At 35.9% G+C, this 27,358-nt stretch overlaps 1 protein-coding gene across 12 annotated transcripts in view; it reads right to left on the reverse strand.

Annotated features, from left to right (window-relative positions):
- Positions 1-819: 819 nt before the first annotated feature.
- PICALM (phosphatidylinositol binding clathrin assembly protein) overlaps positions 820-27,358 on the reverse strand; it is a 94,024-nt gene continuing 67,485 nt past the window's right edge. For 4 of the 12 annotated variants that reach the window (XM_061120081.1, XM_061120069.1, XM_061120117.1 and 1 more), the window contains 8 exons: positions 24,499-24,606; positions 22,746-22,877; positions 22,620-22,650; positions 22,345-22,444; positions 19,131-19,154; positions 17,719-17,778; positions 16,102-16,206; positions 820-2,337 (listed from right to left, as the gene is read on the reverse strand). In XM_061120081.1, the coding sequence (XP_060976064.1) occupies positions 2,323-2,337; positions 16,102-16,206; positions 17,719-17,778; positions 19,131-19,154; positions 22,345-22,444; positions 22,620-22,650; positions 22,746-22,877; positions 24,499-24,606 (575 nt within the window). In that variant the 3' untranslated portion in view covers positions 820-2,322. The remainder of the gene's footprint in view (positions 2,338-16,101; positions 16,207-17,718; positions 17,779-19,130; positions 19,155-22,344; positions 22,445-22,619; positions 22,651-22,745; positions 22,878-24,498; positions 24,607-27,358) is intronic. The other 8 variants (XM_061120110.1, XM_061120096.1, XM_061120146.1 and 5 more) reach the window with 3 other exon arrangements.

Raw genomic sequence — 27,358 nt, forward strand, 5'->3', positions numbered from 1 at the left:
GTGTGGTTTGCGTTTTTTCTTGTCAATCACGTCTAGACATCAGAGCAGGACGTGGGAAATGTGCTCCACCTGAGAATAAACAGCGGTCATCAGGCTAGACCACAGAAGGAAACGACTCCCTTCTCAGTTCATGCACAGACAGAACCAGGAAACAAAGGCCTGACTCCAAGGTCTGTTAGCTAATCGATCTGAACAAGACCCTCATTCCAATCTGTGAGCTGGGTAAAATGGAGATAATACCAACCCAACAAGCCCCAAAGTTTGACCCATAAGACGGAAATGTTTATGAAGCATTTCGCAAGCTTGCATATACTAGGGGTAAAAAAAAACACAGTATAAAAGGAACAAGCCATAGACCTCAACTATAACATCCACTCGAACACCAGGAGAGACAAATCAAAATCCGTCATAATGGTAAGGAAGTTAACTTACAAAAGTACATTTTCCAGTTTGTATGAAAACGGTTTAATAACAGTGAAACTTAGAAAAGTGGTAATATTCACAAAGTGTATTGGTTAAAGACTATTTTTTCCAACCATGGCAAACAGTATGCAGACATTTATCAATGAAAGCTTTTACTCCCTCTACCATGTACTCTGAATCCTACTTACTATTCACTATGAAACACGATACAGTCAGAGGTGTTTTTTGGCAGACATATCACATGCATCAATACGTCAAATTCACAGCATTTTCTTCCTTAAACTTACCTGACTGAAGGCATCTGATTAAAATGCAAAAATGAACAATTTTAATAAATAGTTCAGCGTATCAATGTCTAGAAGGTAACAAAAGTACAAAGATAAAGCTTTTTGGAAATTAAGTTAAAACAGAAATAAATTTTACATTTTATTAAATCATCAAATATAATCACTGGGGTATACTTTTATTAGCAAAAAATAATAATATCAATGATAAAGAAAAACGGAAAAAAGAAAATGCGCCTCAGACCAGAATACCATAACAAAAGTTTTGTGGAAGCTGCATTTTATTTGAAAATCCACCCATTTTTGCTAACATACATTTTAATATTGTAAACAAAAATAGAATCTGCAGAGACAATGCAACAAGTATGCTTAAACTCATGTACAGAATTGCTTTCCTACAACAAACTGTCCTTCTTAAGGCCCCTCTCAACCCAAATGTTAAGATGTATTTACACAAAGCACCGATCAACAGTGCAGTTTAATTCTTCGTTAACTAAACTCTTGGCTAGACATTAATTTTAAAGATAAGTATTTCCCCTTATTTAAAAGGTACATGATCATAACATGGCATGAGCCAAATAAAAGGTTCAAGGATTTTTGTCCCCTCCCCTCCCCCATAACACCTCCTTGAGTTTTACTGAAAGAAGGAAAGTTTTGAAGTGAAAGCAATTCCTCACATTCATTTTGGAAAGGCCCTAATGTCAAATGGAAAATAATGACATGCCAAGCACAAAGCAGTAAAGTTCCTTCCCAATGCACTAATGCTGAATTTAAAATGTAGTGCTTTTCCTAGTTCAGTGAACTGTTCCCTTGCAAAATCCTAGGCACAGAATTGACTATAAGGATTAATGCATTTATAATGCTTCCCTAAATCCCATAGAGACTGAGAATTCTTAAGCGATTCAGACCTATGGACTTGCCGTAAAATATTTAGTGCTCTGTATGTCAGCTGAGAAGCATTCTGAATCAGATTCATTCTTATGGATAACAATCACACATACCGTGTACATCCATACTCATTTTCATAAGGAGGTTTGATACAATATTAATGTTACGTAAATTGATAATCATAAATAAATACAAATACTTAAGGAATGTCTACTGCAAACTGAATATATAATTTTTTTTTTAAAAAGAAAAGTTAATTTTAGTTACTGTTTCTGTATCTGTGAGGACTGGAGAAAAGAAAGATACTGCATAATGAAGAATTATGATTTGATCCCCCCAAAAGAGTCCTGGTGCATTAGCGTAAAGGACACAGCTCTTCTCTCCAGGCAGCTTTTCCAAATACAAATTTCACACTTTCCAAATAAGGGCTTTTCTTGGTAGGTTACTGATTATGGGTATTAATAGGAGTTGAAAGAACTGAAGGGTTAGTCACCAAAAAGACAGCTCTTAGTCTGAAATCATGGCAATTCTTGGCTTTATAAACTGTATTGATACGTTCTCCTATAGACTAGTCCCAGTCTCCTCCTTCATGGGCCTTTACTGGGTTACTGTAGCATTCTAATGGAAGAAGAGAGTTTAAGAGACAGCAGTTTGGATTTTGCTGGAAGTAAGTATTTGCCGCTTGAGCACTTGTCTTTTTGGAATAATTCCATTCTCTTCCATCTAGTTACATAAACTGTATCTGGAAAAAAAAAAAAGAGTGTGAGTTAATTCACTGCATTTAAGAGATACCTTCTCATAAGTAAAAATGCTTTGGGCCTTTTACCATTCAACTTGCTTGGAAGTGTTCATAGCATGCTTATCACAAACCCTGATTACAAAACAAAGTCAGTATTATCACCTTATCATGAGCTAGAACTCAGTATTTGAAGCAAAATTACAGGGCCTTCCAAGTTTCTTTCTAACTACTAAAAACCAAGGGGTATGGAAAGAAAGAAGATGAATGAACAGTTTTTCCATGACAAGTTCAGAAAATTTCTCCACGAACACAAATATTCCACATAAAAATCTCATTTAGGCAATAAGCAAAATTTCAAATTTTACTTCTAAATATTATACCAAAATTAAAGATAATTAAGGGAACAGTATGATGTTTCCTAAAAATTTCTTTACTAATATAAATCAAAATCTGAAAGATCTACTTTCTAGTCACTCAGATTCTTCACTCATAATATCCTTTACACTGCTCATCCAAAGAAATTACTGGAACAGATATGCTAGTGAAGTACTGTCAAATCAGAAGAGTACAAACTCTCAAAGATCCACAAGGTATACCTACATTGGGGGCTTCAGCATCAAGAAGAACAAATGACACTGCTTTCCAGGAAAAGAGGTGGTGTGGATTAAAAGCAGAATCTTTCTATCAAAAAGGGCATTACGTATTCACTTGCCCTTACCTTAGAAAAATAATAATAAGTTGGTTTGGTGGGGGGGGGAATATTACCATTTTAAAGTGAAAAGGCATACATAAAAAATATAACCCTTTAAAGAAATTGTTAAAAATGAATTCTTCACAATGAATCCTGGCCATTACATTAAAACTAAAGATGCTCCTTATTAAGCTTGACTCCAATGTATAAAACTGCTGTTGTTCTCTATAAATCTTTTAAGACTGAATACAAACACCCAGTTTTTAATGGGTGGTGTTTGATCTCATCCATCTGCTGTGAGCAGTGGATGCTTATATGTACACATGTGAGATGGTCCTTTGGTTTCACACCTTCTAACAACATTAAAGACATTTTCCAAAAACAGTCTGTCCTCATGCCCTATTGGGATCTATTACTATTCACCGCAAGAACAGAGGAGAAGGAAGAGGGGGAGCCTAGAGTCCTTTAGAAACAGAAGAGCTGTTTGTGCTTAATGTTTGGTAATTTTTAAAAATTATTTCAGTCCCCGTCTCCCCCAACAAGCAGCAATACCTAAAGTGATTTATAAGAAATCCTCCAAAGAGAGCTCTGCAAAAGGGTCCTTTCCTGAAGCTCTGTGAGGACTGTGACTGGAGGGGCTGGAGGCTGCCGACAGCTGGGGGAAAGAGACAGAGAGAGGGAAAGAAAAAAGATCTCAGAACGACAGAACATGAAGGCAGAAAATGTAATGAAAGAGGAGGTGGTTTTCGTTTGTCATCTTTAATAAATATAATGGCAGCCTTTGCAGAAAGCAGAATCATTAAAACAAAAGTTTCAGTCACATGTCAAGTTAAAGGGTATCCAATGGCATGTGCTTTTCAGAAACAAATTCTTGTTTCTGAATTCCAAAGGAATAAAGTCTTTTACCCAAAAAGGTCGAAATGAGCTGACCCATGGTTAAGACTTTTATATGTGTGAGTGGGAGTGGGGAAGAAGGGAGCCACAGCACCAATCGTGAGCTGCAGATGGCGGCTTCCAGGGTGGAGGCTGTCTGTCAAATGGTGCGCAAAATCTGACCTCCGTCCAGACCCAACACATCTAGCTGCAATACTCTTTCCTTCCTCCCTCATCAGAGGTGGAAAGTCCTGTCCTTGGTGTTCACACTCTGGACAAGGAGTTGTCTCCTGCATGTTTATATGGAGAAGCTGCAGCTGATGCTTTCATACTCCAGAGGGAGACAGGAGCTCAGAGGTTATCTACCATAGCTGAACTACCCACACACTGCCCTGAATATAGGGAATACTTAAGATCCTTGATTCAGCTTCCTGTTAGAATATATTTACTTGATTCTTGGAATTTGCTCCTATTGTTTAAATATACAGTAAGGCAAATAAGCTGCTGAAATCAGTAAAATATTTTTAGTATTTCCTCAAGTAAAGACAACTCCTGAAGTACCGAGATATTCCTTTTCATATCTGTATCTCTTTCACCAAGTCTACTTGAAGAGTACTTTAAACCAAATATGAAGCCATTTTTTTCTCTTTTTAGTCACTAAGTCATGTCCAACTCTTGGGACCCCATGGACTGCAGTCTGCCAGGCTCCTCTGTCAATGAGATTCTCCAGGCAAGAATATTTTGGAACAAACTTAATTTTTTTCCTCTGCCTGCATTAGACTGCAGAGGCACACAAGCACAGAAATGTTCAACTGAGCATTAAATCAAAGCTAAGTAGAAATAGTTTCAATTCCTACCTCAACATTCGAATTCATGTAAAGGATTTCAAGGCTCAAAATCTGTCTTCGCTGGCTCAAAGTGATCCCATTTCTGCCCTTCCCACCCCCCCCCCCTTTTTTAGCACTACAGAGCATGAATAGCCAGTGAGTTTTCAACAAATATTAATATTACACCTCAAGCATATGCAATTTGTTGTTTTGGGTGCCAAGATTAATTTACAGGTTTAGAAATCATTTTCAGTTATATTAGTTGTTGAGTCATTTTCTTAATCCAGATCTTGTTCTCAGAAATAAATGTTCAAAGACAATGAGAAGAGACAATGGAAAAGTTGATGGAATTTACACAAGCAGCTATGGACAGGAGGACAGGACAGTAGGTCTGGGTTTGGAGATTCAAGTATTATCCAGGCAGAGACAGAATAAGATGCAGCTTAACTGGAAAGACGCTTCTCCTCCACCTTCCATACCAACCAGGATGACCATTCAGAAGCAACATGATTTTAAGTAAAGTAATCACTGAGCTGGAGGGAGTTAAAGATTAACTGGGTTTTTCTCCAAAACACGATTTCTTTTTCATTTGACATTAAAACAAAAGTCCCTGCTTACTGCAGAACGCCAACCATCCAATATCTACAGTCCCGTATGAGAGCCTCCCAATAACACATATTCTTGTACATTTTCATAAGGGCAGCAGTCTGAGAGGAAAATGCCCTCTGAAGAATATGAGAAAAAGGAACACCAGAGTTATTTTCTTTTTCATACCGTTAGCACACTAGAGGCTTAATAATAATGTTGAAGACTATCAATTTTCCTTGGGGGAAAAACTGCTAGCTTCTAATACTTCTACTATTTGTTAAATTGGCAAAATAAACGCATATACAAGTCTTCAACACCTATTTAAAAAATATGTAGCTACATTAAAACGTGGGAAAATAAGACTCAATAGCCCTGCAGTTAAGTTCTGTTATCAGCAACACCCGTCTCAAGCAGACGGAGCCTCGGCCCAGACTGGACAGGCTGACTTACAGCGTGCCGAGGGCTGAGCCGCGCAGCAGTCTTCACCGCCTGTCCCGCCCTTCCAGCACCCACGCCAAGGACACGCACACCATGCACTGCTGAGAAAGGGGCCAGTTCAGAGAGCAAGTGGGGAAACTGAAGGAAAGGAAATGCACTGCAAGAGCCCAGTCACTGCTCAAGGAAAGAGGGAAGAACAGAGTGCGCCAAAGGGCAACAGGACCCTGGTGGCCGAGAACCAGCAGGATTTAAGGATCCTGAGAAAGTCACCCGGAACGACAAGGGTTAGCTCTCCTTTACTTATCATTCTTGAGAGTATGTTAAAGAATATGTAGGGCTGCTAAGTACTGGAGGGTAAGCAATTAAAAGAAAAATCCAATGATCTTTGTTAACTGCAAAATCACTGTGTTTTACAAGGTAGCAATAAGACAAATTGTAACTGACTACTGTGGTCATATTCTACTACAAATATGCCAACACACACACACACACACATCCAAACAAAAGAAAGACTTTCACTTATTTATTTCAGTAACATTCTCCATACCACAATTTCCACAGAGTTAAAAATAATTAGCACAGCCATCAGTTTGTTCAAATTAAATTACCTATCCTACAACTAAATATGTCATTTAAACGAATGGTCAGTCTCACTAGTCTAAAACAGACATACTTAAGTTTTTTCTCATTTTATACGAAAATGAAATACTGAGCAATGAAAGAAAAGCTGAATATAAATAAAAATACTGAAATGTACAGGTAATTGATGATGGCAACACTCAGTTGACACTCCTCCACCCTCTTTCTCCATCTGAATCAACCTTTATAAAAATGTTGCAATAAAGCAGATTTTTTTTTTTTCCTTTTTGGCTGTAGTGTGTGTTTAGCATAGTAAAGACAACAGTACAGAAATCATAAGTTAACTTCAAAAAAAAAGCAAATATTCCAATAAAGGAATTTTTTAAAAATAGAGTTCTATCAATGTACTAAAGATCATAAAATAAAAATGGTTATTATTCCTTCATTCTACAACATTCAACACCAAAGAAAGAAAATTTCATGTTATAACAAGAAAATAGCATCAGTCTCAGAAAGTGAGCCTAGTGCAACTGAAAGCTTACAGGAGAATAAAGGACTGGGCATTTTAGGACAAACTTCTTCACATACACACTGGCTGTGTTTAAAATTCTTAGAGAAGGAGCAACTCTGCCACATCTTTACATTTGAATTTGAATCCAAGAGCCTGGATAGCAAATAGCAACGCTGTAAAGACTGATTTTGTCTTTGCTCAAGAGGCAAAGTCAACATCTTAGGAGAAAAATGGGTGTACTTCTTTCGCCAAGGATGAAAGCACAGTTTTACGTAAAGATGGAGATGAATCTAATCCTGGCTCTTTCATAAAATGGGGTTAAGAAAGACCCAATACCCAAACTCCCTTAACGGCTGCCTTGCGGACTGAAATATACAAAAAGCACCCAGCTCGTTGAGTGGCATATATTAGTCACTCAAATATTAGTTCAACTTTCCTTATCCCCTTACAATCAAATGCTCATCTAATTTTATATAATAGGATCAGCTTGAATCTCACTGAATCTGCATTGCTCTTTTAAGAGTTTCTATTTTACCATCAACCAGTCACTTGTGCTTCCATATTACACTCACCTTCAGGCTCCTCAAATGTATAGAAACATTAAGAATAAGAAATATATTTTGTCTCTTGTTCAGCAACTAGCAGTGACTTACGCACAGTAAACACATTCTATAATGTGCTAAGTTAAAACTGTAAAACTTACATGTTAAAGTAATAACTAAGTAAAATTTACACATTCTGTAACATGCTAAGTTAAAATGATTTTTGGTGATAAAACAAGCGCTGTATAAAAATGATCACTGAAGTGGGGTATTAGAAGAAAATATTAGAACTTCCCTATTTTTACCCTCTTAAAAGGTCTATTTCTCCATGTTTTTAATGTACATAACACTGCTGGAAGAATACAGAAGTATAAATACACTGAGGGTACATGCTTAAAGACTACTTTCCTGATACTGCTGTGTAATCAAAACATTTTAGAAACCTCAACCCTACTTAATACGATTTCACCAAGACATTACCTACAAAACTAAGCCACAGAAAAATATGCTGATTTTGAATGTTACGGAATCCAGATGAGTAAGACATAAACATACAGTATTGCACTGCAATATTTTACACTGAAGACAATGCTATTCTCAGTTGCCTTTGAGAAGTATGGCTACAAAGAGAAGACTTCTCTATTGCATAAGGTAAAGGGCCAGTCCTGGAGGTTGAGTCAAATGCCTTTGAAAACTGTTTCCTGGGTTTATGTTCAACACAACCCCATTATGGGCTTCTGCCCATCAGTAACACCAAAAAGTAAGGCCAACATTACTCCTGTCACCTTCAAAGCACTACTCATCTTGTTTCAGGGGCACTAAACAGTAACCTAAGAGGATCTCTCTTTAAATGTATGTTGTTTCTAAACTCCTTACATAGGAGTAATGTTATTCCAAAAGGGCATCTGAGACATCTCCTTAGGATCATGGCAATGTAAACTGACGAAGAATTAAAGAAAACCAAACTGAAGAGAGGGAACTGGATCGCAAGACTTCTTAAACTCACGGAAGGAAATATTAACTGCTAAAGCTAAAAATAAACATTTCCATATATATGAAGTGTTTCCAGGCTAAGAGAAATCTGTTTAAAGTTCAATTTGATGGATGGAAATCCTGAAAACTGGCTCAGCTTATGTGAATAAAATGTTCACGGCTCATTCATATAAGACTTTAACTTCTTATCCCTTGAAAACCAAAGAAAATGAAAAGCTTAGGTTTATGTTAACTCGTACATAAGGAGAACAATAGCAATTGTACCTAAAATGCACCACTTATTTGCTATTTATTGAAAATATGGCACTTTTCTTCAGTCAAAAAAACTTTCAAACTATGTTCCAAATATGAGCTTGAGGCTATTACCTGATTTATCTACTACATGATTTATTCTTTTACCTGATTTATCTACTAGGCTTCAACTTAAAATATCTAAGGAGAGAGCTCCTTAGACTTGGACATTTTCACAAAAGGTTTGTTAACCCCACCAAAAAGGTGGGGGGGGGGGCGGTGGTGCTTATAAATTATACTAAATTGGACAAAATAAAAATTTTAATATAAAATCAAGTTTGGTACTTTATGGTAACACTACCTCCACAAATGCTAAAATACATAAGGTAAAATCATCATTTTATAGATTAAGAAACTGAGGCTCATCAAATTTCCAAGGGCAACTTTCTCTGAACACCTGGTTAGTGGGGAGTTGAGTTGACGAATCTGTTGAACTATCCTCCCCAAAGCTATCAATATGCTGAAGTTCTGACCCCTATGAATGTATATATGAAAGTGACCTATTTGGAAATAGGGTCTCTGCAGATGTAATCAAGTAACGATGGGGTCATCAGGGTAGGCCCTAATCCAGTGACTGATTCTTTCTAAGAGGGAAATGCCACATGAAGACAGAGACGCGCAGAGAGCGCCACGTGCAAGCGGCAGAGGATGACCTGGGCTGCCAAAAGCTGGAAAAGGCAAGGAAGGGTCCTCCTCTAGAGAATTCGGGAGAAGCATGGCCTGCTGACACCCTATTACTGGACTGTAAGCCTCCAGGGCTGCGAGAGATAAAACTCCTGTTGTTTGAAGCCATCGACTTTGCGGTTCCCTCTGTTATGGCAGCCCTAAGACACCAACAACAGACTCGAAGCAGCCCCACTTCCCAAAGCAGTCTGACTGCTTTCTCTCTAAAATCTGCCACCTCTATTAATCTCACTCAGCTAGAATTTATGGCTATATTTAATATACAGAAAAAAGTTTAAGATTAGAAAGATTTTTTTAAAAAAGGATTTCTCTAGTCTGTCAGTCAATACACACTTGTGCCTTCTATATTCACACTGCTATACACAGTCACGGATGTTCATCCTGAAGACTTTGTAGAACCTCACAGTCACCCAAGATTTTATGAATATGTTCCAGTTTTGCTGAAAACAAGAATTAAGATTTCCACCTTTTAGGAAAAAAAAAATGTCCTCAGCAAAAATCCAGCGAAAAGGCCTGGTTCTACATGTTGTCTTATTAACGATAATGGTCAGCAGATGGGACTCCTCCAATTTTTGTCTTGACTGACTCAGGTAGGCCTAGGGGACTGCAGAACATTCTCACCAATGGTACTAAATCCCAATTCCCAAAGTAAACCCCCCTTCCATGGGATCTTCTACTAAGCAAGGATGAATGACCACAGCACACTGCTGACAAGGCAAAAGGCTCTACAGAAATGCAGCTGGGCAGATCAGCTGACAGAGAGGCACTGCCAACACCCACAATCAACACACCAAGAAAGTTAAAACAAACAAACAAAAAACGTAAAGCCTAAAAGCAGAGAGAGCTATTAGTTCTCACACACAAGAAAGTCATTAAAAAGGCCATTTTTTGGGGGGTAAGACTTAAATTATTCCAATAGCTGAAGCTAACAGTACCCCCATTTAGGTTGGTAAAAAGCACTCACAACTAGCCATTGTGTCCTTTCAGACACTCAACTGATGTCATACTTTCTTAAATCTGGCAGATACAAACAAACAAAAACATAGCGGCCATTTTACATCTTATCCATATCCTCTACTAAAAAACCCTCAAAGCCTCCCAATACCAATCAGGAAAACAATAAAACTTTTAATATGCTTATTTTAAAAATTAGATCTCCAAATATAACACTCTATGGTTTCCATATTGCTTTTTGGAAAACAGATTGGTAAGGGGATCAGTTTGAGATTCTCATATAAAAAAGTTGTAAGAACATAAACACAATGCCCCCCCTCACCAAATCTTCAACATCTCAACTGTTTGATGAACATTCATTAAGAGACTGTTACTTCACATCACAGTAACTTTAAAAAAAAAAAAAAAAAAGAAAGTGAAACCAGGTTAACTGTCTTCATGCTTAGTAACATAATTGCTGCATTACTGCAATGTAGAACGAGTTATAAACTATTAACCGGCAATGTACATTTCAATTTATATACCAATATGTACCAGTGTTTATATAAAGCACAAGCAAAAGAGGGCAGTAAGAGTCCCCCTTCTCCCCAAGTTAATAAACACACTAGTAACTGGTAACAGGAAATCAAATAGCTTGAGGAAGCACGGAAGAGAAGGAAAAAAAGCATTAGCCATACGGTTCTAGTATTCTCCATGTAGTCAAACATATACAAAGATACACTCGTGTACAGCATTAAAAAAAAAAGCGACATTAGTCATGAAACAGAACATCTTTAAGCTGTGTGAAAATATTTTAAAACATATAGAATTAGTACAAAATGTGAACAGAACAGAGTAAGTGTGTAGGTCTATAGGAACATTAGAGTATGGTCTATCAAATAAATTAAGGCTATACTGAAGAACAGAACAGTCTGAGCTAACAGCCATGTGGAAGGTATTACCTACTTTCTTGCTAGCGGGCACTAACATAGCACTAAGAGTTACCTAAATATAATTTACAACGCACAACACATTGTTTGGAATACTTCACTAATGGTAATATGATAAATATATGTGGGAGAGTTGAGGTACCCTCAAGAATATTAACTTGGAAAAAAAAAAAAGAATATTAACTTGGTTTCATAGTAAGTAGGTAAGAGACCAGCAGCTATAAGTTACATCTTTAGTAAGTAATGGCTCCCAAAAGAAATACTTCAAGAAATAGGAAGACTTCTGACTATAGTAGAACTGATGAAAAGATTCTATTTTGATGGGATTTCACTTATATTTATAAACTATCATTTATTTTATACTGTATAAAGAGACATCTTTACCTCAAAGAATTTTTATTGAAACAAAGAAAGCATAGCAATGAGAGAACAACTAAAAGGTTTAAATTAAACATTAAGAAAAATTGTTTTGTTTACTGCTCCCACTGAACAGCTAAAGTTAATAAAAGAAACTAGCTTTGTTGTTGTTCAGTCACGTCCAACTCTTTGAGACCTCATGGACTGCAGCACGCCAGGCTTCCCTGTCCTTCACTATCTCCTAGAGCTTGCTCAAACTCACGTCCACCGAGTCAGTGATGCCATCCAACCATCTCGTCCTCTGTCGTCCCATTTTCCTCCTGTCTTCTCTCTCTCCCAGCATCAAGGTCTTCTCCAATGAGTCAGTCCTTGACATGAGGTAGTCAAAGTATCTGGAGTTTCAGCTTCAGCATCAGTCCTTCCAATGAATATTCAGGACTGATTTCCTTTAGGATAGACTGGTTGTATCTCTGTGCAGTTCAGGGGATTCTCAAGAGTCTTCTCCAACACCACAGTTCAAAAGTGTCAATTCTTCAGCGTTCAGCCTTCTTTATGGTTCAGCTCTCACATCCATAACATGACTACTGGAAAAACCATAGCTTTGACTAGATGAATCTTTGTTGGCAAAGCAATGTCTCTGCTTTTTAATATGCTGTCTAGGTTGGTCATAGCTCTTCTTCCAAGGAGCAAGCGTCTTTTAATGTCATGGCTGCAGTCACCATCCACAGTGATTTTAGAGCCCAAGAAAATAAAATCTGTCACTGTTTCCATTGTCTCCCCCTCTATTTGCCCTGAAGTGATGTGCCCAGAAGAAACTAGCTAAGAATTATTAAAAACTAAAGCATGAGAAAATCTTTCCTATTCCAAAGATAAATAGTTTAATTCTTAAATGACTAAAAATATTCAATCATAAAATTAAAGGCATCTTCATTCCTCAGGTTAGTCATCTAACATTTTAGCTTACAGTCTATCACCAAAGAAATTAAACCAATTCTGCACACTGCTTTAAATTACTACAATGGTTATAAGTAAGTAAAAAAATAACTCAATGAGAAACAGAGTAAGTGACACAATGGAAAAGCTAAGTTTTCAACCAAATGCCCTTGTTTGACAAATAATGTTCAAAACCTGTTATAAGTCAGGCACCATTTTAGGAACCATGAACATAAAAGTTATACAAGCTTACCTCTGTGAGGGTTACAGTCTAGTATAGGCAACTCTCACTAGATCAAATGGATGGAGGGAGGGATGGATGGACAAATGGACAAACGGACAGATGCTAAGTAGTGACAAGTTCTATAAAGAAAAATGATGCAGAATAGGGAAAAGAACTTCAAATCTCAGGAGAACTGAGAAGGGATGAGAGATAACTTAGAACGAGGAAAGAGTAAACCCACTTTATGACAAAGTTCTTCTCGAAAAGACAAAACAGCAGTAGAAGACTGGGTAATTGCTGAGAATTGTGAAGGCATGGAGCTGGAAGAACATGAATGTTCTGTTTATTCATTATTATTTCAAAGAGGGAAATTCTGCGAGGTAGTTTTTAAGACAAAAGAAAAGCTGAGGGTATATCTTACATGTTCAGTTATATTAGATTCATCTCCTTAGATTTTTGAGTCTGGAGATAAGATGCTACAAATACTGCCTACAGAAGTTTACTCCAGTATCTACACATGGATTAAATTAGAAAGGCAAGAAAGGTTCCAATCTGGGTCAAGGATTACCGACTGCAAAAAGGGAGTGGCTAAGAAAAGCAGAGGAACGACTAGCGGGACACTGTCACAAGATATATGGAAAACAAAGACGGGAAAGGAATTAAAAGCAACATTATAAAATTTAAGATTCTGACTTTCAACTGGTTCAAAAAACTCTGTAAAGGAGAAGTCCAAAGCCTCTCTGAACCACTTCACTGCTACCCAATCTTCTTTTCCTCGTCACCAATTTGCCTTCTTCATTTGCTTGTCTCAACCAGTAATATTTAAAATTAACTACTGACTTCAAATTTGATTTCTCAACTAGAAGTTTGTTCCCTAATGTTCTCATTTTCTTCGGGCAGAAAGTAACTAGAAAAAGGCAGTTCTATCACTATTTCATTTATATACTTGGAAATTCTTGCACTGTTTTGGTGTTTTAGTGACAGTTAACATGGATTTCAAAAGGAAACAAGATACAAAATCTGTGTTAAGAACTGATGCCAGGGGGCTAGCAATTTTTTTTTTTTTAAAGGTAGATTCTTTTTTAAACTATATTAAAAACAAACACACCAAAAACCCTCATGTAAAATGTTTCAAGGTTAAAAGTATTATCCAAAACTGTATAGGATGCTCTTGACAACTACAGCAGTTATATCTTAAATATATAAATACAGTTTATAACCCAAGAGGAAGCCCAGAGTGGTTCACTACGGACACAGGAAGACCGTGCTACTGTAGTGGCCACACGGGCTGAGGAGCAGCAGTAGAGAGGGAATGTGGCGCAAAGGAGCTCCGGACCAGGAAGGGGCTACGTTGCATTTCATCACTTGTTTAGTTTAGTTGAAGAACCTTTCCATATCTCAACTTTTTTTAAATAAAGAATGGTGACAGTAGGGCCATCTACCTTAAAAGAATAGTGATAGTAGGCCCATCTACCTTAAACATTATTTTGAGAATGAGGTAATGTATGTGAAAGTGTTTACAAACTGACAGGTAGCACCCAAGCTTAATGTAACAATATATTCTGTTTCTGAGATAGGAGCTTGCAAGACAAGACCCACGTTAGGTGCAGGGTTTAGCTATGCATCAGGGAAAATGAGGTAGTGGTTACCAACAAATTTACAGCCCCCAAATATAGTGTTTTCTTTTTCCTCTAAATAATTTAAGCTCTTTATCACTTGGTCTTGCAACAGTAAAAACCCAAGGTACTTTTCAAAATAAATTATATGTACCTGAAGTTAAAAATGTGGGTAACAAAGAAAAAACTAAAAAACAACAGGAAGACATATAAACTAAAGAAAGGATCTGCATCAAAAGTTAAGGAAATCATCAACAGCTTAATGCTATCAAAATCTATATATTTCTTTAACAGTATTCAGCCAATATTCAGAACCGCTGCTGGTAGAAGTCGGAAAAGAAAGAAAACTATAAATACCCATAATCTAGTTTATAAAAACAAACACATAAAAAAAAAAAATAAAAAATAAAAACAAACACATAAAAAAGATAACCTCACCAATTACCTCACTGCCAACTAACTTCATTATAAATACTTAACTGTTTGAAGAGCAGGAAGAAAAGGTCACTTTAACATGGACAAATGGGAATAAGAGAGGCATCTGGGGAAATACATGAAATTCAAAGAACAAAGATTTTACTTCTCAATCAGAAGTAAATTCACTATCCACTCCCAGTCACTGGCACTGCCCAAGGCATCAATTTATTAAATGAGCTCAAGGCTCAAAAAGGCTGAAAAATGAAAAGGTCTCTTCTACTTCACTAGTCTATGAGATACATATAGACTAACTTAACTGGATCAATACAAACTAATTTTTGCAATGTAACACTGTATACACTACCAAGTGTAACACTACCTGCATTCAAGTGGAAAAGGCATAACAAGTCCATCAACAAACATGCTCACAAATGCTTTCAAATAGCATTAAACACATAAAATGACCAATCAGTTGGCACTGGAAGCCACATAAGGAGGTGACTTTACAATCACATGTCAGTATTTCCAACTGTTAAGCGGTATGAGCAGGGTCACAGAGAGGGGTAAGCCAACCTATCTCTTTACAAAGGTCTCACCCCACAGGATGTCATCAGAGGTAACAACAGAGAAACGTCTTATCTCCTCTCTTAACCATGATGGGAGAAGCATTTATCAAAAAAAAAAAAAAAAAAAAAATCCAGATTTCCCTGATGCTAACAATAGTGAGATGAAAAAGAAACAGAGTGAATATTTAGGTGAATTTTCATGAACTGAAGAAGGCCTTAGAAGCATTTGAAGAGAAAAGTCCTTCCTGTGAAGAAACTAGGTCAGCATGGCATTTCAAGCTTCTTTGCTCTTTTGCGGGGAGAGGGGTTATCTGTTTTTAAATATGATCTTCAGCAGGAGAAAGTTATCTAATGAAAAAATAGCATTCACAACTTCTGAAGACTTGTCAAGTTTCACAGACATCTCAAAAGCAACACCTTCATTGTGGCATTCAAGCCAAGGTACCGAGTTCTGAATTCAAGGTTTCTTAAGGCCAACACAGAAGAGCGCATATCAGAATTGTTATCAGAAAGAAGGATTCTTAACTTCTTTCTGCACCAACTATAAGTTAGCAAGACTCTTCCATCTTTAGCTATTTGTAATCTACTTATCCTTTCTTTCCAAATAATCAAGATACACGAAGAAAGCATCATCCTCTATGAAGGGAAAAGAAGCTGACAACCTGTTTTTCTGAGCTGCATGAAAGGATTTTTTGGTGTTGTATTTCTCCCACATCAAGCAGAGCACTAGTTACGTGCAGTGTGTCAGTTGGTACCTGTGCTCCTGATACAGGGCCAAAGGGGTTTGGTGGTCTCATGACAGGCTGGCTGTATATTAAGCTTGGCTGTGTCATTACAGGTACACTTCCCATTTGAGGAGGCTAAAAAACAGTAAACAAAAATTCTCAAGTTAAAGGATGCGGACTCACATTTTCCTTATTATAAGTAAGCAAACAAGAAGGATGATAATGATGGACAGTACTAGTACATTTGAATTAACTCAAAGGGAAAATGTCTATAAATGCAAATAAGACTGACAGCTGAAAATTTTAAGATAATTTTTTTTAATATGGAAAATCTTTCATGTGCTCATTTTTTAAAGTTTACCAAAAAACTCAACTTTTTCTATATGAATTGCAAAATTTAAACTACAATAAACAGATAAAATAATTTAGACCAAAAAAAAAAATTCCAAATTTGCCATCTTTAGACATAGGGAAACTTAAAACTATAAAATGGCTAAGACATGTCAAAGTAAATTGCCTTTGTTTATCAAATCCAGTTCTTATGCCATAATGCAAGTACCCACAAGGGAAAACAGTTGATTCTTTGAAGAAGTTTACCTTCAATAGTTCTTTCATTTTATTTTACACATTTTTAGAGAAAACAAAAAAGAGGCTTAAATTACACACACAGAGGTTAGTTCATTCTTGAATAATTGAAAATAAATCTCAACCAACCATCTCTTTAAAAATTACCACTCCACGATATAAAATTAACATAAGTGACAGAACAGAGTACACACAGACCATCACATTATTTTGGTTAAAATGCAGTATTCTAAAATCTTATCTTTCTGCAAGCTCTATTTAACTTTTTAAGATGACTCCTATTTTCAGTGATTCACTTTATGAGTTTCCTGTGTAGACACCCTTTTTAAGTATAATGAGTACTGACCCAAAAGCTTTTATGAAACTTTTTCATATGCAGGGAAAGAGCTACTTTCACTAAGACGTAAATAAAGAAGTAGCAGAAGTAGCCACGGCAGCAATACCAATGGATGAACACTGCCTCCCACCAGCAACAGTTTCCCAGAATGTGTAGTGGGCTGAAGCTACTACACCTTCATTTCTTATTTGAGTCTGTACATTAAGAGAGCTGGCAGAGTAGCGGCAGTTTATAATGTGGGTTGTGGGCAGCTTAAAAGTTTAAACACTGTTTCTGTACTATACCAATCATGTCATAGGAAAATTTCTCTGGCCTTCACTAAACTAAATTTACCCCCTACACAATTCAAGAAATATCAACTCCCCGCATCCACTATAGTAGTATTAAGGTTATAAGACCTCACTGGTATTAGTATAAGGTCAAATCAACAGAGACTTGGAGTTAACATTAATGTTTAAATGAGTTCACAATGAAGTACAGATGTCTAACAAAACTTATGAGAGGAAAAATAAGCCAAGTAATACAGTGAACATTAATAAATAATAATTGTTGTCTAATAACTGTTCCAGAAATACTTATAAAATCTATGCTATGATGCAAGGTTCTGTGCTAGTTACTAAGGGTATATGTGGCACTAACTCTTTTTTCAGTTAAGTTTGGAAATAAACACATGTTAAATGTAGGTCAATTAATTTTCAAAAAGCTGTGTTGGGGAAAATACTTACGATTCCATATCCTATCATGCCTGTTGGTGTAGTAGCAGGATAGGCCATTACAGGGGGGGCCTGACATGATGAGAGAAAAAACAAACAAGCAAGTGTAACTCATATATGTCAATGGAGTCCAGGTAATTAATAGCTAAAAAGAATTGCTAAGACAGCTGTGATTAAAGGTGATATTTGTGTTCATTAATAACTGTGTCAAGCTCAATGACAAAAGGTGTCTTGAAATTAGCAGAAAAGCAGAATTATTAGAAAGAAAAAATACCATTTAAACTTAGATGCAACAGTGATCTAAGATTTCAATGTGCTTTTACAGCATTAAAAATATTCAGATTTTTAGAAATACTCAAATCCTGCAACGTAACATCTGTCTCTCCCATAAAGATGTCTGCCCAGAAAAAGCAGCACAGTGAAATGTTCCTAGGTGCTTCACTTCTGCAGCAAAGATAAAACTTAAAGATCTCAAATCAATGAACAATCTGATCTTCCAAAAGACTAGTTTCTAAGGACCTCATTCACTTCTTTCAAATAAGCCCGAAGATTTCAAACCACTATGCAGTATGATTCAAGTTTGTATGTAGAGTATACATATTAATATTCCAATTTATTCTGTAAATTATTTAAAATATCTTCTGCAAAGCACCAATTCAGAGGAGTAATACATTTTCAAGTCTGTTTATGCTTAAATGTCTAAAAGAATGATCTAGAACTAAGATGTTTAAGGTCCTTCCTCTTCCAACTTCAATTCATGCTTTGAAATATACAACCTCAGCAAGAATCATTTTAGATATATTTGCTGTCTTAACAACATTCCCTATGTGTTATCTTTTAATAAAAACTTAAGATGAGTACAGGTGAAAGACCAATAACACTGCTAAAACATAAAAAAATAACATTATATGGCAATTTGAACATACACATGGAGAAGTTAAATAAAGCATAACTAAAGTGAATAGTTAAAAGTTTAGTATTTGAGTGAGCATGTAGAACTTATTGGTCTCTCCCTACTTAAAACCAAGAGCTGCGAGAGAAGTAGACAAACTGCCAAGTACAGCAGAAGCCTGTAAGATTTCATGCAATTGTTATTTTCAACATTACCACAATCACCATTTCCCTTCATTCAGAAGTCATCAAGTGCATAGTGGAAGCACAGATACAAACACAGATGCCCAGCCATCTGGCAGCAAATGGCAGAATATTAAGCAAGAAAAAAAATTTATATTTCCCATGCTACCATCATCAGAATCAATTCTACAACAAACTGATGAAATCAGTAGATGCTAGGAAGAATTTTTGGCACATTGAAAATTTGAATGTGAAAACAAGTAATAGCTGGAAGGTTATGAGATTCTGCTACAGCAGTGGTTAATAGCATGCCAATTTATTGCAAAAAAGGCTAGTTTTTGGTCACTTACGTATTGTGGAAAATGCATGCCATTCTGTTTTTCCCAGGGAGAACAATTACATAATGCAATAACACTGGATTAGAACAAGTACTTACACAACATAAAATACATAGAGAGCATTTTAGTTCACATGTACATTCATTAACTACCTAGAATTCCTTGTATTTCCAGTATCTAATGGAAGAACATCTATACTAAAACACTATCAAGGTTGACAAGGGAAATTTAGTCTTTGGCATCATTACCTTACTTACGTAAGAGTTTACTGATTACAAGTGTCATTAAAATATAAACCCTATCAGTAGTACGCATAGTGCAAAGTTCCGTGCATACCATAAACAGGGATGCATTGTATAATGAACACCACAGGAAAAAAAGCAAGCAGTTAAGAGTTGGTAGTGTAACATCATCATATATTTTAATATCAATAAATTTGTTTTAAGTTTTAAAAAGTTTAAAAACCTTGACAGTGTTTAAGGATTAATAAAAAGGTTAGAAATGTAAAGAAATGTCATAAGCAGCAGTTTACCTAAGTAGTGAATCACATCACCAGCCCTAAATGTTAGTCATTAAAAAGAACCTCTATAAAATACATACATACAAATATTTTAACAAAGTCCTCAAGAGATGATACACCTTACCATATACAACACAGCACCACAGATATGGTTTCTTATCAACACATTCCAGATGGTTAGATGCCTGTTATATTTTAACCGTCAATCTAAGGTCAAGTGCTATTTGCAAACTTTACTATTTCATATTGATTAATACTAATTTAATACAAAATAAGAAAATAGTCATTGTATTTTCATATCAGCATTTGGATTTATATCATGGTTCATATATTATATCAATGTATGAGACACACCTAGAGGTGTATTACAGTGGGAAAAACACTGGATTCAGAGTCAGAAGGGATGGATTTCAATTTAAATCTGCTTCTGAGCTGCTTTCCACTTGAGGGGAAAAAAAATTACTTTACCCTTACAGTTGGGACAATAGTTGCTCCTAAGAGTGTACTAATTTACAGTCAGGATTGTGTGTGTGTGTGTGAGTGTGTAAAATGTAAACTATTTAAAATGTAAGGTTTTATTATTAGTGATGGTAGTAACCAATGCCAGGAAAAAAGTTGTTGTTTAGTCGTTAAGTCATGTCGAACTCTTTAGAGCCTATCAGGTTCCTTTGTCCATGGGATTTCCCAAGCAAGAATACTAGAGTGGGTTGCCATTTCCTTCTCCAGGGGAATCTTCCTGACCCAGGGATCAAACCCGTTACCTCCTGCATTGGCAGGTAGATTCTTACTGCTGAGCCATCAGGGAAGCCCAGAGAAAAAGTACTGATTTTAAAAGGTGGCTAAATTTTAATATTATTTTCCACTAATGAAGACTGAGATTAACAAAACTCTCTAGATAATGTCATGGAAAACTTTAATAGCACACTATTTTTAGCTCAGCCCTATATATAATTTTTACAATTAACGCAAGGTAAACAGCAGAACAGCACAATGCTCTGGAAGAGGTTTAATAACAAAAGTGGCTCTGACAAAGATGTGAGGGTCTCTAACAACAGAAAGGACACAATGTGTAGCTTGCATCATCAAAATGCTGTTTATTAGCCCAAGTTTGCAAGAAAGCATGTTTCAAAATTTTTCTCAAGAAAAAATTGGTTTTCTCTGACCCAGGAAGACATATTGGATTGGTAAAACAGTAGCTGACCAGGGGCAGTGGTACAGCCACAGAACTACTCAGGGACGACCAAACCTTATGGTAATTAAAACCATTAGAACTTCTTCAGTATTAGATGCTAACTCACTGGTCCTCCCTGGAGGCTCAGACAGTGAAGAATCTGCCAACAATGCAGGGTTCGAACTTTGAGTTCGATCTTTGGGTTGGGAAGATCCCCTGGAAAAGGAAATGGCAACCCTCTCTAGTATTCTTGCCTGGAGAATACCATGGATGTTAATTATCATACAATTAATTTTCATTATTCATAGATTCTATATTTGCACATTTGCTGCAAAATAAAATTTATTTCTAATCCCCAAATCAGTACTTGTGAAGCTTTTGAAGTCTTTCATATACATGTGCAAAGTGGTGAAAAATTTGTCCCGGGATACATCTGGCTCTGACAGGAAGATAGCCAGAGGATGGAGAACTAGGGAGCAGTGCGGCACACTTGAAGAAGCTCTGACTCGGGCCAGCTGGGTGGGTCTAGAGTGTCAACTCAGGGACCAGTCAGCGGGGTGGTCAACTCAACACCTCTGAGTCTCCTTTTCTCTTTTGTAAAATAAAAGAATATATCATCTACTAGAATAAATTTATCTAGGATTTAAGATTATAATCTATGTGAGATGTGTGAGTGTGTATACATAAACAGCTGAAACTATACTTGCTTGGTTTTTGTTAATACTGTCGCCTCATTTTTATTCTCCTTATTTGCTGCACTTAACGTTCAAAAGACCCTGATGCTGGGAAAGACTGAAGGCGGGAGAAGAAGGGGACGACAGAGGATGAGATGGTTGGATGGTATCACCGACTCAATGGACATGAGTTTGAGTAAACTCCGGGAGTTGCTGATGGACAGGGAGGCCTGATATACTACGGTCCGTGGGGTCACAAAGAGTCAGACATGACTGAGCGACTGAACTGAAGCTTCTTAAAGTCACCAGAACACTGAATTAGTGAACACGGAGCCATTGTTAGGGGAAACACAAGTATGTGTGTGAAATCAGCAACTGATTCAGTATTATTTTACATAGATAAACAATAGATTTGAATAGCAGTAGAGAATAATGATTAAAAGCACAGCCTCTAAAGTAACACTGCCTGAGTTCTAAAAACCTACCCCATCTTTTTTATTTGGGCTTATTACTTAATAATCCTATGTTTCCATTTCCTCATCTGTAAAATGGGGTAATAACAGTTACTACCATGTAAGGTTAATCTGAGGATTATATAAAACAAAACCACATGTTATTTGTTAGAATGATGCCTGGCACAAAATAACCCTTAAGTAAACGTTAGCTACAAAAATGTACCTGGCAAATAGTGTCAACCCAGCTTCCTTTAGAAGCTGAATAAAAGAAATAAAAATTACTTTTGTTTCTTAAATTTTGTAACAACCTTTGCACTTACGCTTTATCACTGCTTTAAACACATTTTCACGGTACATATTAACCTAAATTATTCATGTTAGTATATCATGAGATTTTCCAACTCACCATTGTTGCAGCATTCCACGCAGTTGTTGGTGCAACCTTTGGTTGCCAGTTAGATCCTCCAGTTAGCTTCTTTTCACCTGGCTGACTCCAATTTACATCACTTTAAATAAATACAAATGAGATATGTCTGTAATTATGAAGTTTCTTTACTATAAATTTAGATTGAACAGAGCATTTAAGATGCAAATGACACTTATACACATACTTTCTTGAGATAAAAGCCAAACCAACCTCTAGACAGCACATGGGAAAAAAAATACAAATTTAATACTCACTTCTTAGTGGTTCCATTTCCAATGCCAAGATCTAGGACAGGAGAGAAAGAAAGCATTTAAAAACTAGACTCATTTTTATAAAACAACCTATTGTAAAGAAGATTGAAGAATTAAAAAAATACTTACTGCCCACAAGGTTGGCTAAGGATGAATCCAAGTCATCAGATACTAACTTGTTAGGTGGGAGTTTGGCAATGGGAAGACTCTGGTTCTGAGAGGCCACTGTTGGTTTGAGAAGTCCACCTAGTTCATCAAAGCCTTAAAGTTACAAACAGATGAAATAGGATTTTGTAAGGAACTTTATAGAGCTACAACTTTCTAAAGGAGGTCTCTGTCTTTTTTCCGTGTTTGTTTAATGGAAGAATCCTCTAAGAAAATAAACGCTTTTAAGTGGAAAAAAGAGAAATCCACCATTTCAAAGTAAATCGATTGAGGAGGCTGTATGTACTTTGGCAGAGCTCATTTGTCTTATGTCATAACAAAATTATATTAAAGTTAAAGGGAATGAAGAAAGAAGCATTCAAGTAAACTACTCCTATTCCAAAACTGGGGTGAGAAGGGGATGGAATTAATCCTCTCCCTTAGCTGATAAAGTCTTCTGAAGACTCAGTCACACTTGAAGAAATATAGGTAAAAAAATACATCTCTGAAAAAATGTTTCTTTTAAGAAACCATGCTTTATAGACCTTTTTATACTCTTCAAAGTGAAGAATGTAAAGTATATGTAAAACAGTACATTAGAATCAAGTGAAAATGAACCACTAGCTTATCTCTTTTCTTCTGTCTAAAAACAGCCTAAATTATACCTAAGAAATAGCTAAACTACACACTAATTGCACAGAATCATGTAGTAAACTAGGACATTGCTTAAAAATAAAACAAAATCCCTTAAGGTTCTCTCCTGAAGGGTAAAAGGTAAAACAAATCCAATCAACCAAGCCACCAACCAACTCAATAGCATAACCGAGGAATACTAGAGAATTTGAAAAAGAAAGTCACCAAAAATGGGGGCTTATAAAATATGAACTGGTTTCTATATCCTTTATCCTTCCTCCCAGTAAGACAAACTCAAGAGGAAAAAGTTAAATACATCAAAAATCATTGTAAACCTACCAGTGCACAGAAAAAAATGAATTCCTAGTCCGTACATATTCTTTATAAGCTCGCTTCTTATCTTTGTATAAATACTTATGATAACTATTAGTAACTGTATATTATGAAATTAAGAGTATCTCAATATGTTTAAATGGTTTGAATTTAATTACTACACTTACCACCCTATGATTAAGAACATAATTTACTGTCAACTTTACAGGAATCCAATCTTTACAAACTTTGAATTAACAAGATACTAAATGGAAACCTAGCTCTATAGGTCTATAAAGCTGTCTTAAGACAAATGAACAAGCATACTACAAAATGATTAAAAGAAAAAAAAAAGCCCCTGCACCCATAGCTCTGATATTTAATTATTCCAGCTGTTCACTACACAGACTATTTCAATACGTCAAGGTACCATAGGTAATACTTTCCTAGTTTTCAAAAAAGCCAATTTCATTTCAGTAAAACTTATAGTGAGTAAAGGGCAGAGCATTCTACACATGGTCACTAGTAATTGAGAACTCTAAGGAAAATCTCTTTCTCTCTCTCAACAGCTCTGGGAGAAACAGAATCTTCCCAGATTCAAAACTGCCACTAAGAAAAGAATAAAGGCTAATAATCGCTTGATATTTTCTTCTAGTCGTTGGGGGAGGAGGAACGACTTCTTTGGCTATCCTAATTCCATCTATTTACACATTTTAAAAGTACCATTATCTGTCCCTACATAAGACTCTAAACTAGAACCTAGGGTAAAGGTAATAAAGTAATTTTTTCTTACCTCCAGAATCTACAGTAACATTGGTAGATTTATTTCCAAACACAGATTCAAAGTCAACATTAAGGCCAGCTGAAGGATGTGGCTGTGCAACTGGAGAAGGAGTGAACCCTAAAAGAAACCAAAATGGAAGAAGCTCAATCTTTACTAACTCTACATTTATAGATATCTAATAATGATGACAACAGAATGGAAAAAGCCCTAAATTCCCACAGTAAAAAACAAAGCCAACCCTTCAAGCAAAATGTTTCCTAGACTACCACATCTCTTTGTGGTGATTACATTTTCCAAAACAAAATCACCCCACTGACTAAGAAAATAAAAGAGTAAGTAAAGTTGAAGTACTAGTTTGTTTCATTACTAAATAACATTTTTGCTTATTTTTTACCTTAAATTTTTATGCTAATGATCTTTAAAAAACCAAATACATCGAAAATTCTAGGATCTTGTATGAAACCAAAATTTAAAGGATCATCTGGGAATAAAATAAGAGTTCTATGGTATTTAAAAAAAAAACTTAGTATCCCAAAAAGTCTTTCTCCCTCTGCCTACTCACCTTCCATATTTCTCGCCTTCCTTCCTTCAATGGTTAATCAAAAGCTATACGGTTTAAGTTCATTTGCGAAGTAACAGGATTCTTAAAAGTTACAACCCACTAATTCTTATGAACCCCGTGTTTAGATGTTTTTTGAATATTAAAAAAAAAAAAAAAGACTATTTTCAACTACCTTCTAAGTTCAACTTAACTACTTCCAAAAGTGGGGCTGCCACATATGTAATCAAATATACTGATTTAACTAACTACACTGAAACACAAGAACATAAAGGGAAAATTTATTCTCTCCTGTCAATGTTACACTGATGCTAGTGGCATTCAGCCAAGACATCAAGTTTATACTGAAACCAGGTAATGCTGAGGTACATGGAAGATTTTCAATTGTGTGAAGTTTTTATTTTTGTTAAGTGAGGTTCTGAATTTCTACAGGCTAACTAGAAGAAGTAAAATCATCTAGACCTATTATGGCTGTCACATGACTTGAGGAGCTGTCAATCACTGAGTATATATTCAAGTAGAGAACAGCCTAGCAAAGATCACAAAGAAGGAATTCTTTTACTTGCGGAAGGCTGGAATAAATGGCTATAATAAATTCCTTCCTTGTGGAAGGTATTCTCTTCCATCTCTAAATTTTATAAACTCATAATGTTAAAAAGTTTTAAATGTCTGGTATTAGAAGATTAATAACTATAGTAGAGAGAAATTAAACTTTTGAGCCCTAAACATAGACCCTTTCTTCCTGTCCCATCTTTCTGCTGAAGGCAATTTCAGTCTGTAAGAATCTCACATTTGAACTCTTAATGTACATGACCAGGATATAAGGAAGTATAATAATGTTGTACTAAAAAGACTGATCTTAAAGAAAAAAGTAAAAATTAGGACAAGATTTGGTAAGAAGTTCAAGAAGGTCCTCAAAGTCAGAGAAACCAGAAAGGACTAATTTTTTTATTAACAGTGACTCACACAAGCTGGTATACATCAAGGATACTACTGTAAAAGTAGCATTTTACATCAGAGTATGAATATTCTGTAGAGGCAAAGATTTTTAAATGTACAAGTTTAATCTTATCCCATAATCATTTAGCCCTTAAAATACTCTTAACTCAAAGACACTAACCATACAATGAGAATACACCACTATCAAAATATAATTACACATACTGATTTAACAGCTCTCTGAAGTATACAAACTGTTTAAGAAATACACCACAGGCTTGCCAGTTCTTCTCAAAGCTCCTTACAAAAGGAACAGATGCATGTACTCAAGAAAGACAAAAATCTATCATGCTTTATAATTACATCCCCATGCTACACCATTAGTGTAAGAAGCTTACAGTGTTCTTTAAATCCTGGAAACAATATCTGAGCTATAGTATCATTTAATAGAAAACAAAGGAACAATAATTTCTAACTAGGACAGTATATCAAATTTCTATTTTCCTCTGATATCCTGTCCCCAATTCTTTCTAGAATTTTGCTGCTATCAGAGATGAGCCTATCCTCCATAATAACACAAAAACAACTTCATTACTTTCTGTAAAGAGAGGAGCCATCTCCTGAGGTCCCTAGGGGCAACAATCTGTGAAATTATGATGTTACTGCCTAAAAGTATAAAAGAGTTGAAAAGATACGAAGTAATCCAGAGCTAGTACCTCAAATTTTAACAGCTTCGACTAGCAGAGGAAAAAAGCAAAAAGGAAATTCTTAATAAATTATAATAGCTGATTAGACTGTCAACCTTTAATTTTTAAAAGTGACTTAAAGCAATGTTATAAAATATCACCATTTCAAGAGAAGATTTAGGGATCCCCTGCAAAAGATGAACAGGCTCGCCAAGTTAAGGTTAACTTGATGAAAACTGAATTGCCTGACTCTTTCACTTCACAAAACCCAGTGAAAAGTCTGTCACTGGCCACTTTACATATTAACACTTTTTAATACTGCACTGTAGGAACAACCTCAAGAGGAAAATAATAAGCTGACTGAAAGGTACAAAATGAACAAGTGTTGGGGACATAAAGGCATTCCAAACACCTCTGAGAAAAACTGGCTGGGTTGTTAATAGATTTTGGTGGTAGTTCAGTAATAAATAGGCCTCATACTTTTTTGAGAAAATAACTCTACTATTCATTAAACCAAGTTTTTTTTCTGTAACTTACCAACTCATTTTAAGGAAAACAACAAAACAAAATCCCTCTTGCATAAACAAACTAATAAATTTTAGAGATTATTGTTACCTACCTCCAAATAAACCAGCTACAGAAGGCTCATGGCACATAAGGGTAGTATTACGATAAGCTTGAGTGC

This window comes from Dama dama, chromosome 2 (genome assembly GCF_033118175.1).
Source record: "Dama dama isolate Ldn47 chromosome 2, ASM3311817v1, whole genome shotgun sequence".
NCBI lineage: Eukaryota > Metazoa > Chordata > Mammalia > Artiodactyla > Cervidae > Dama > Dama dama.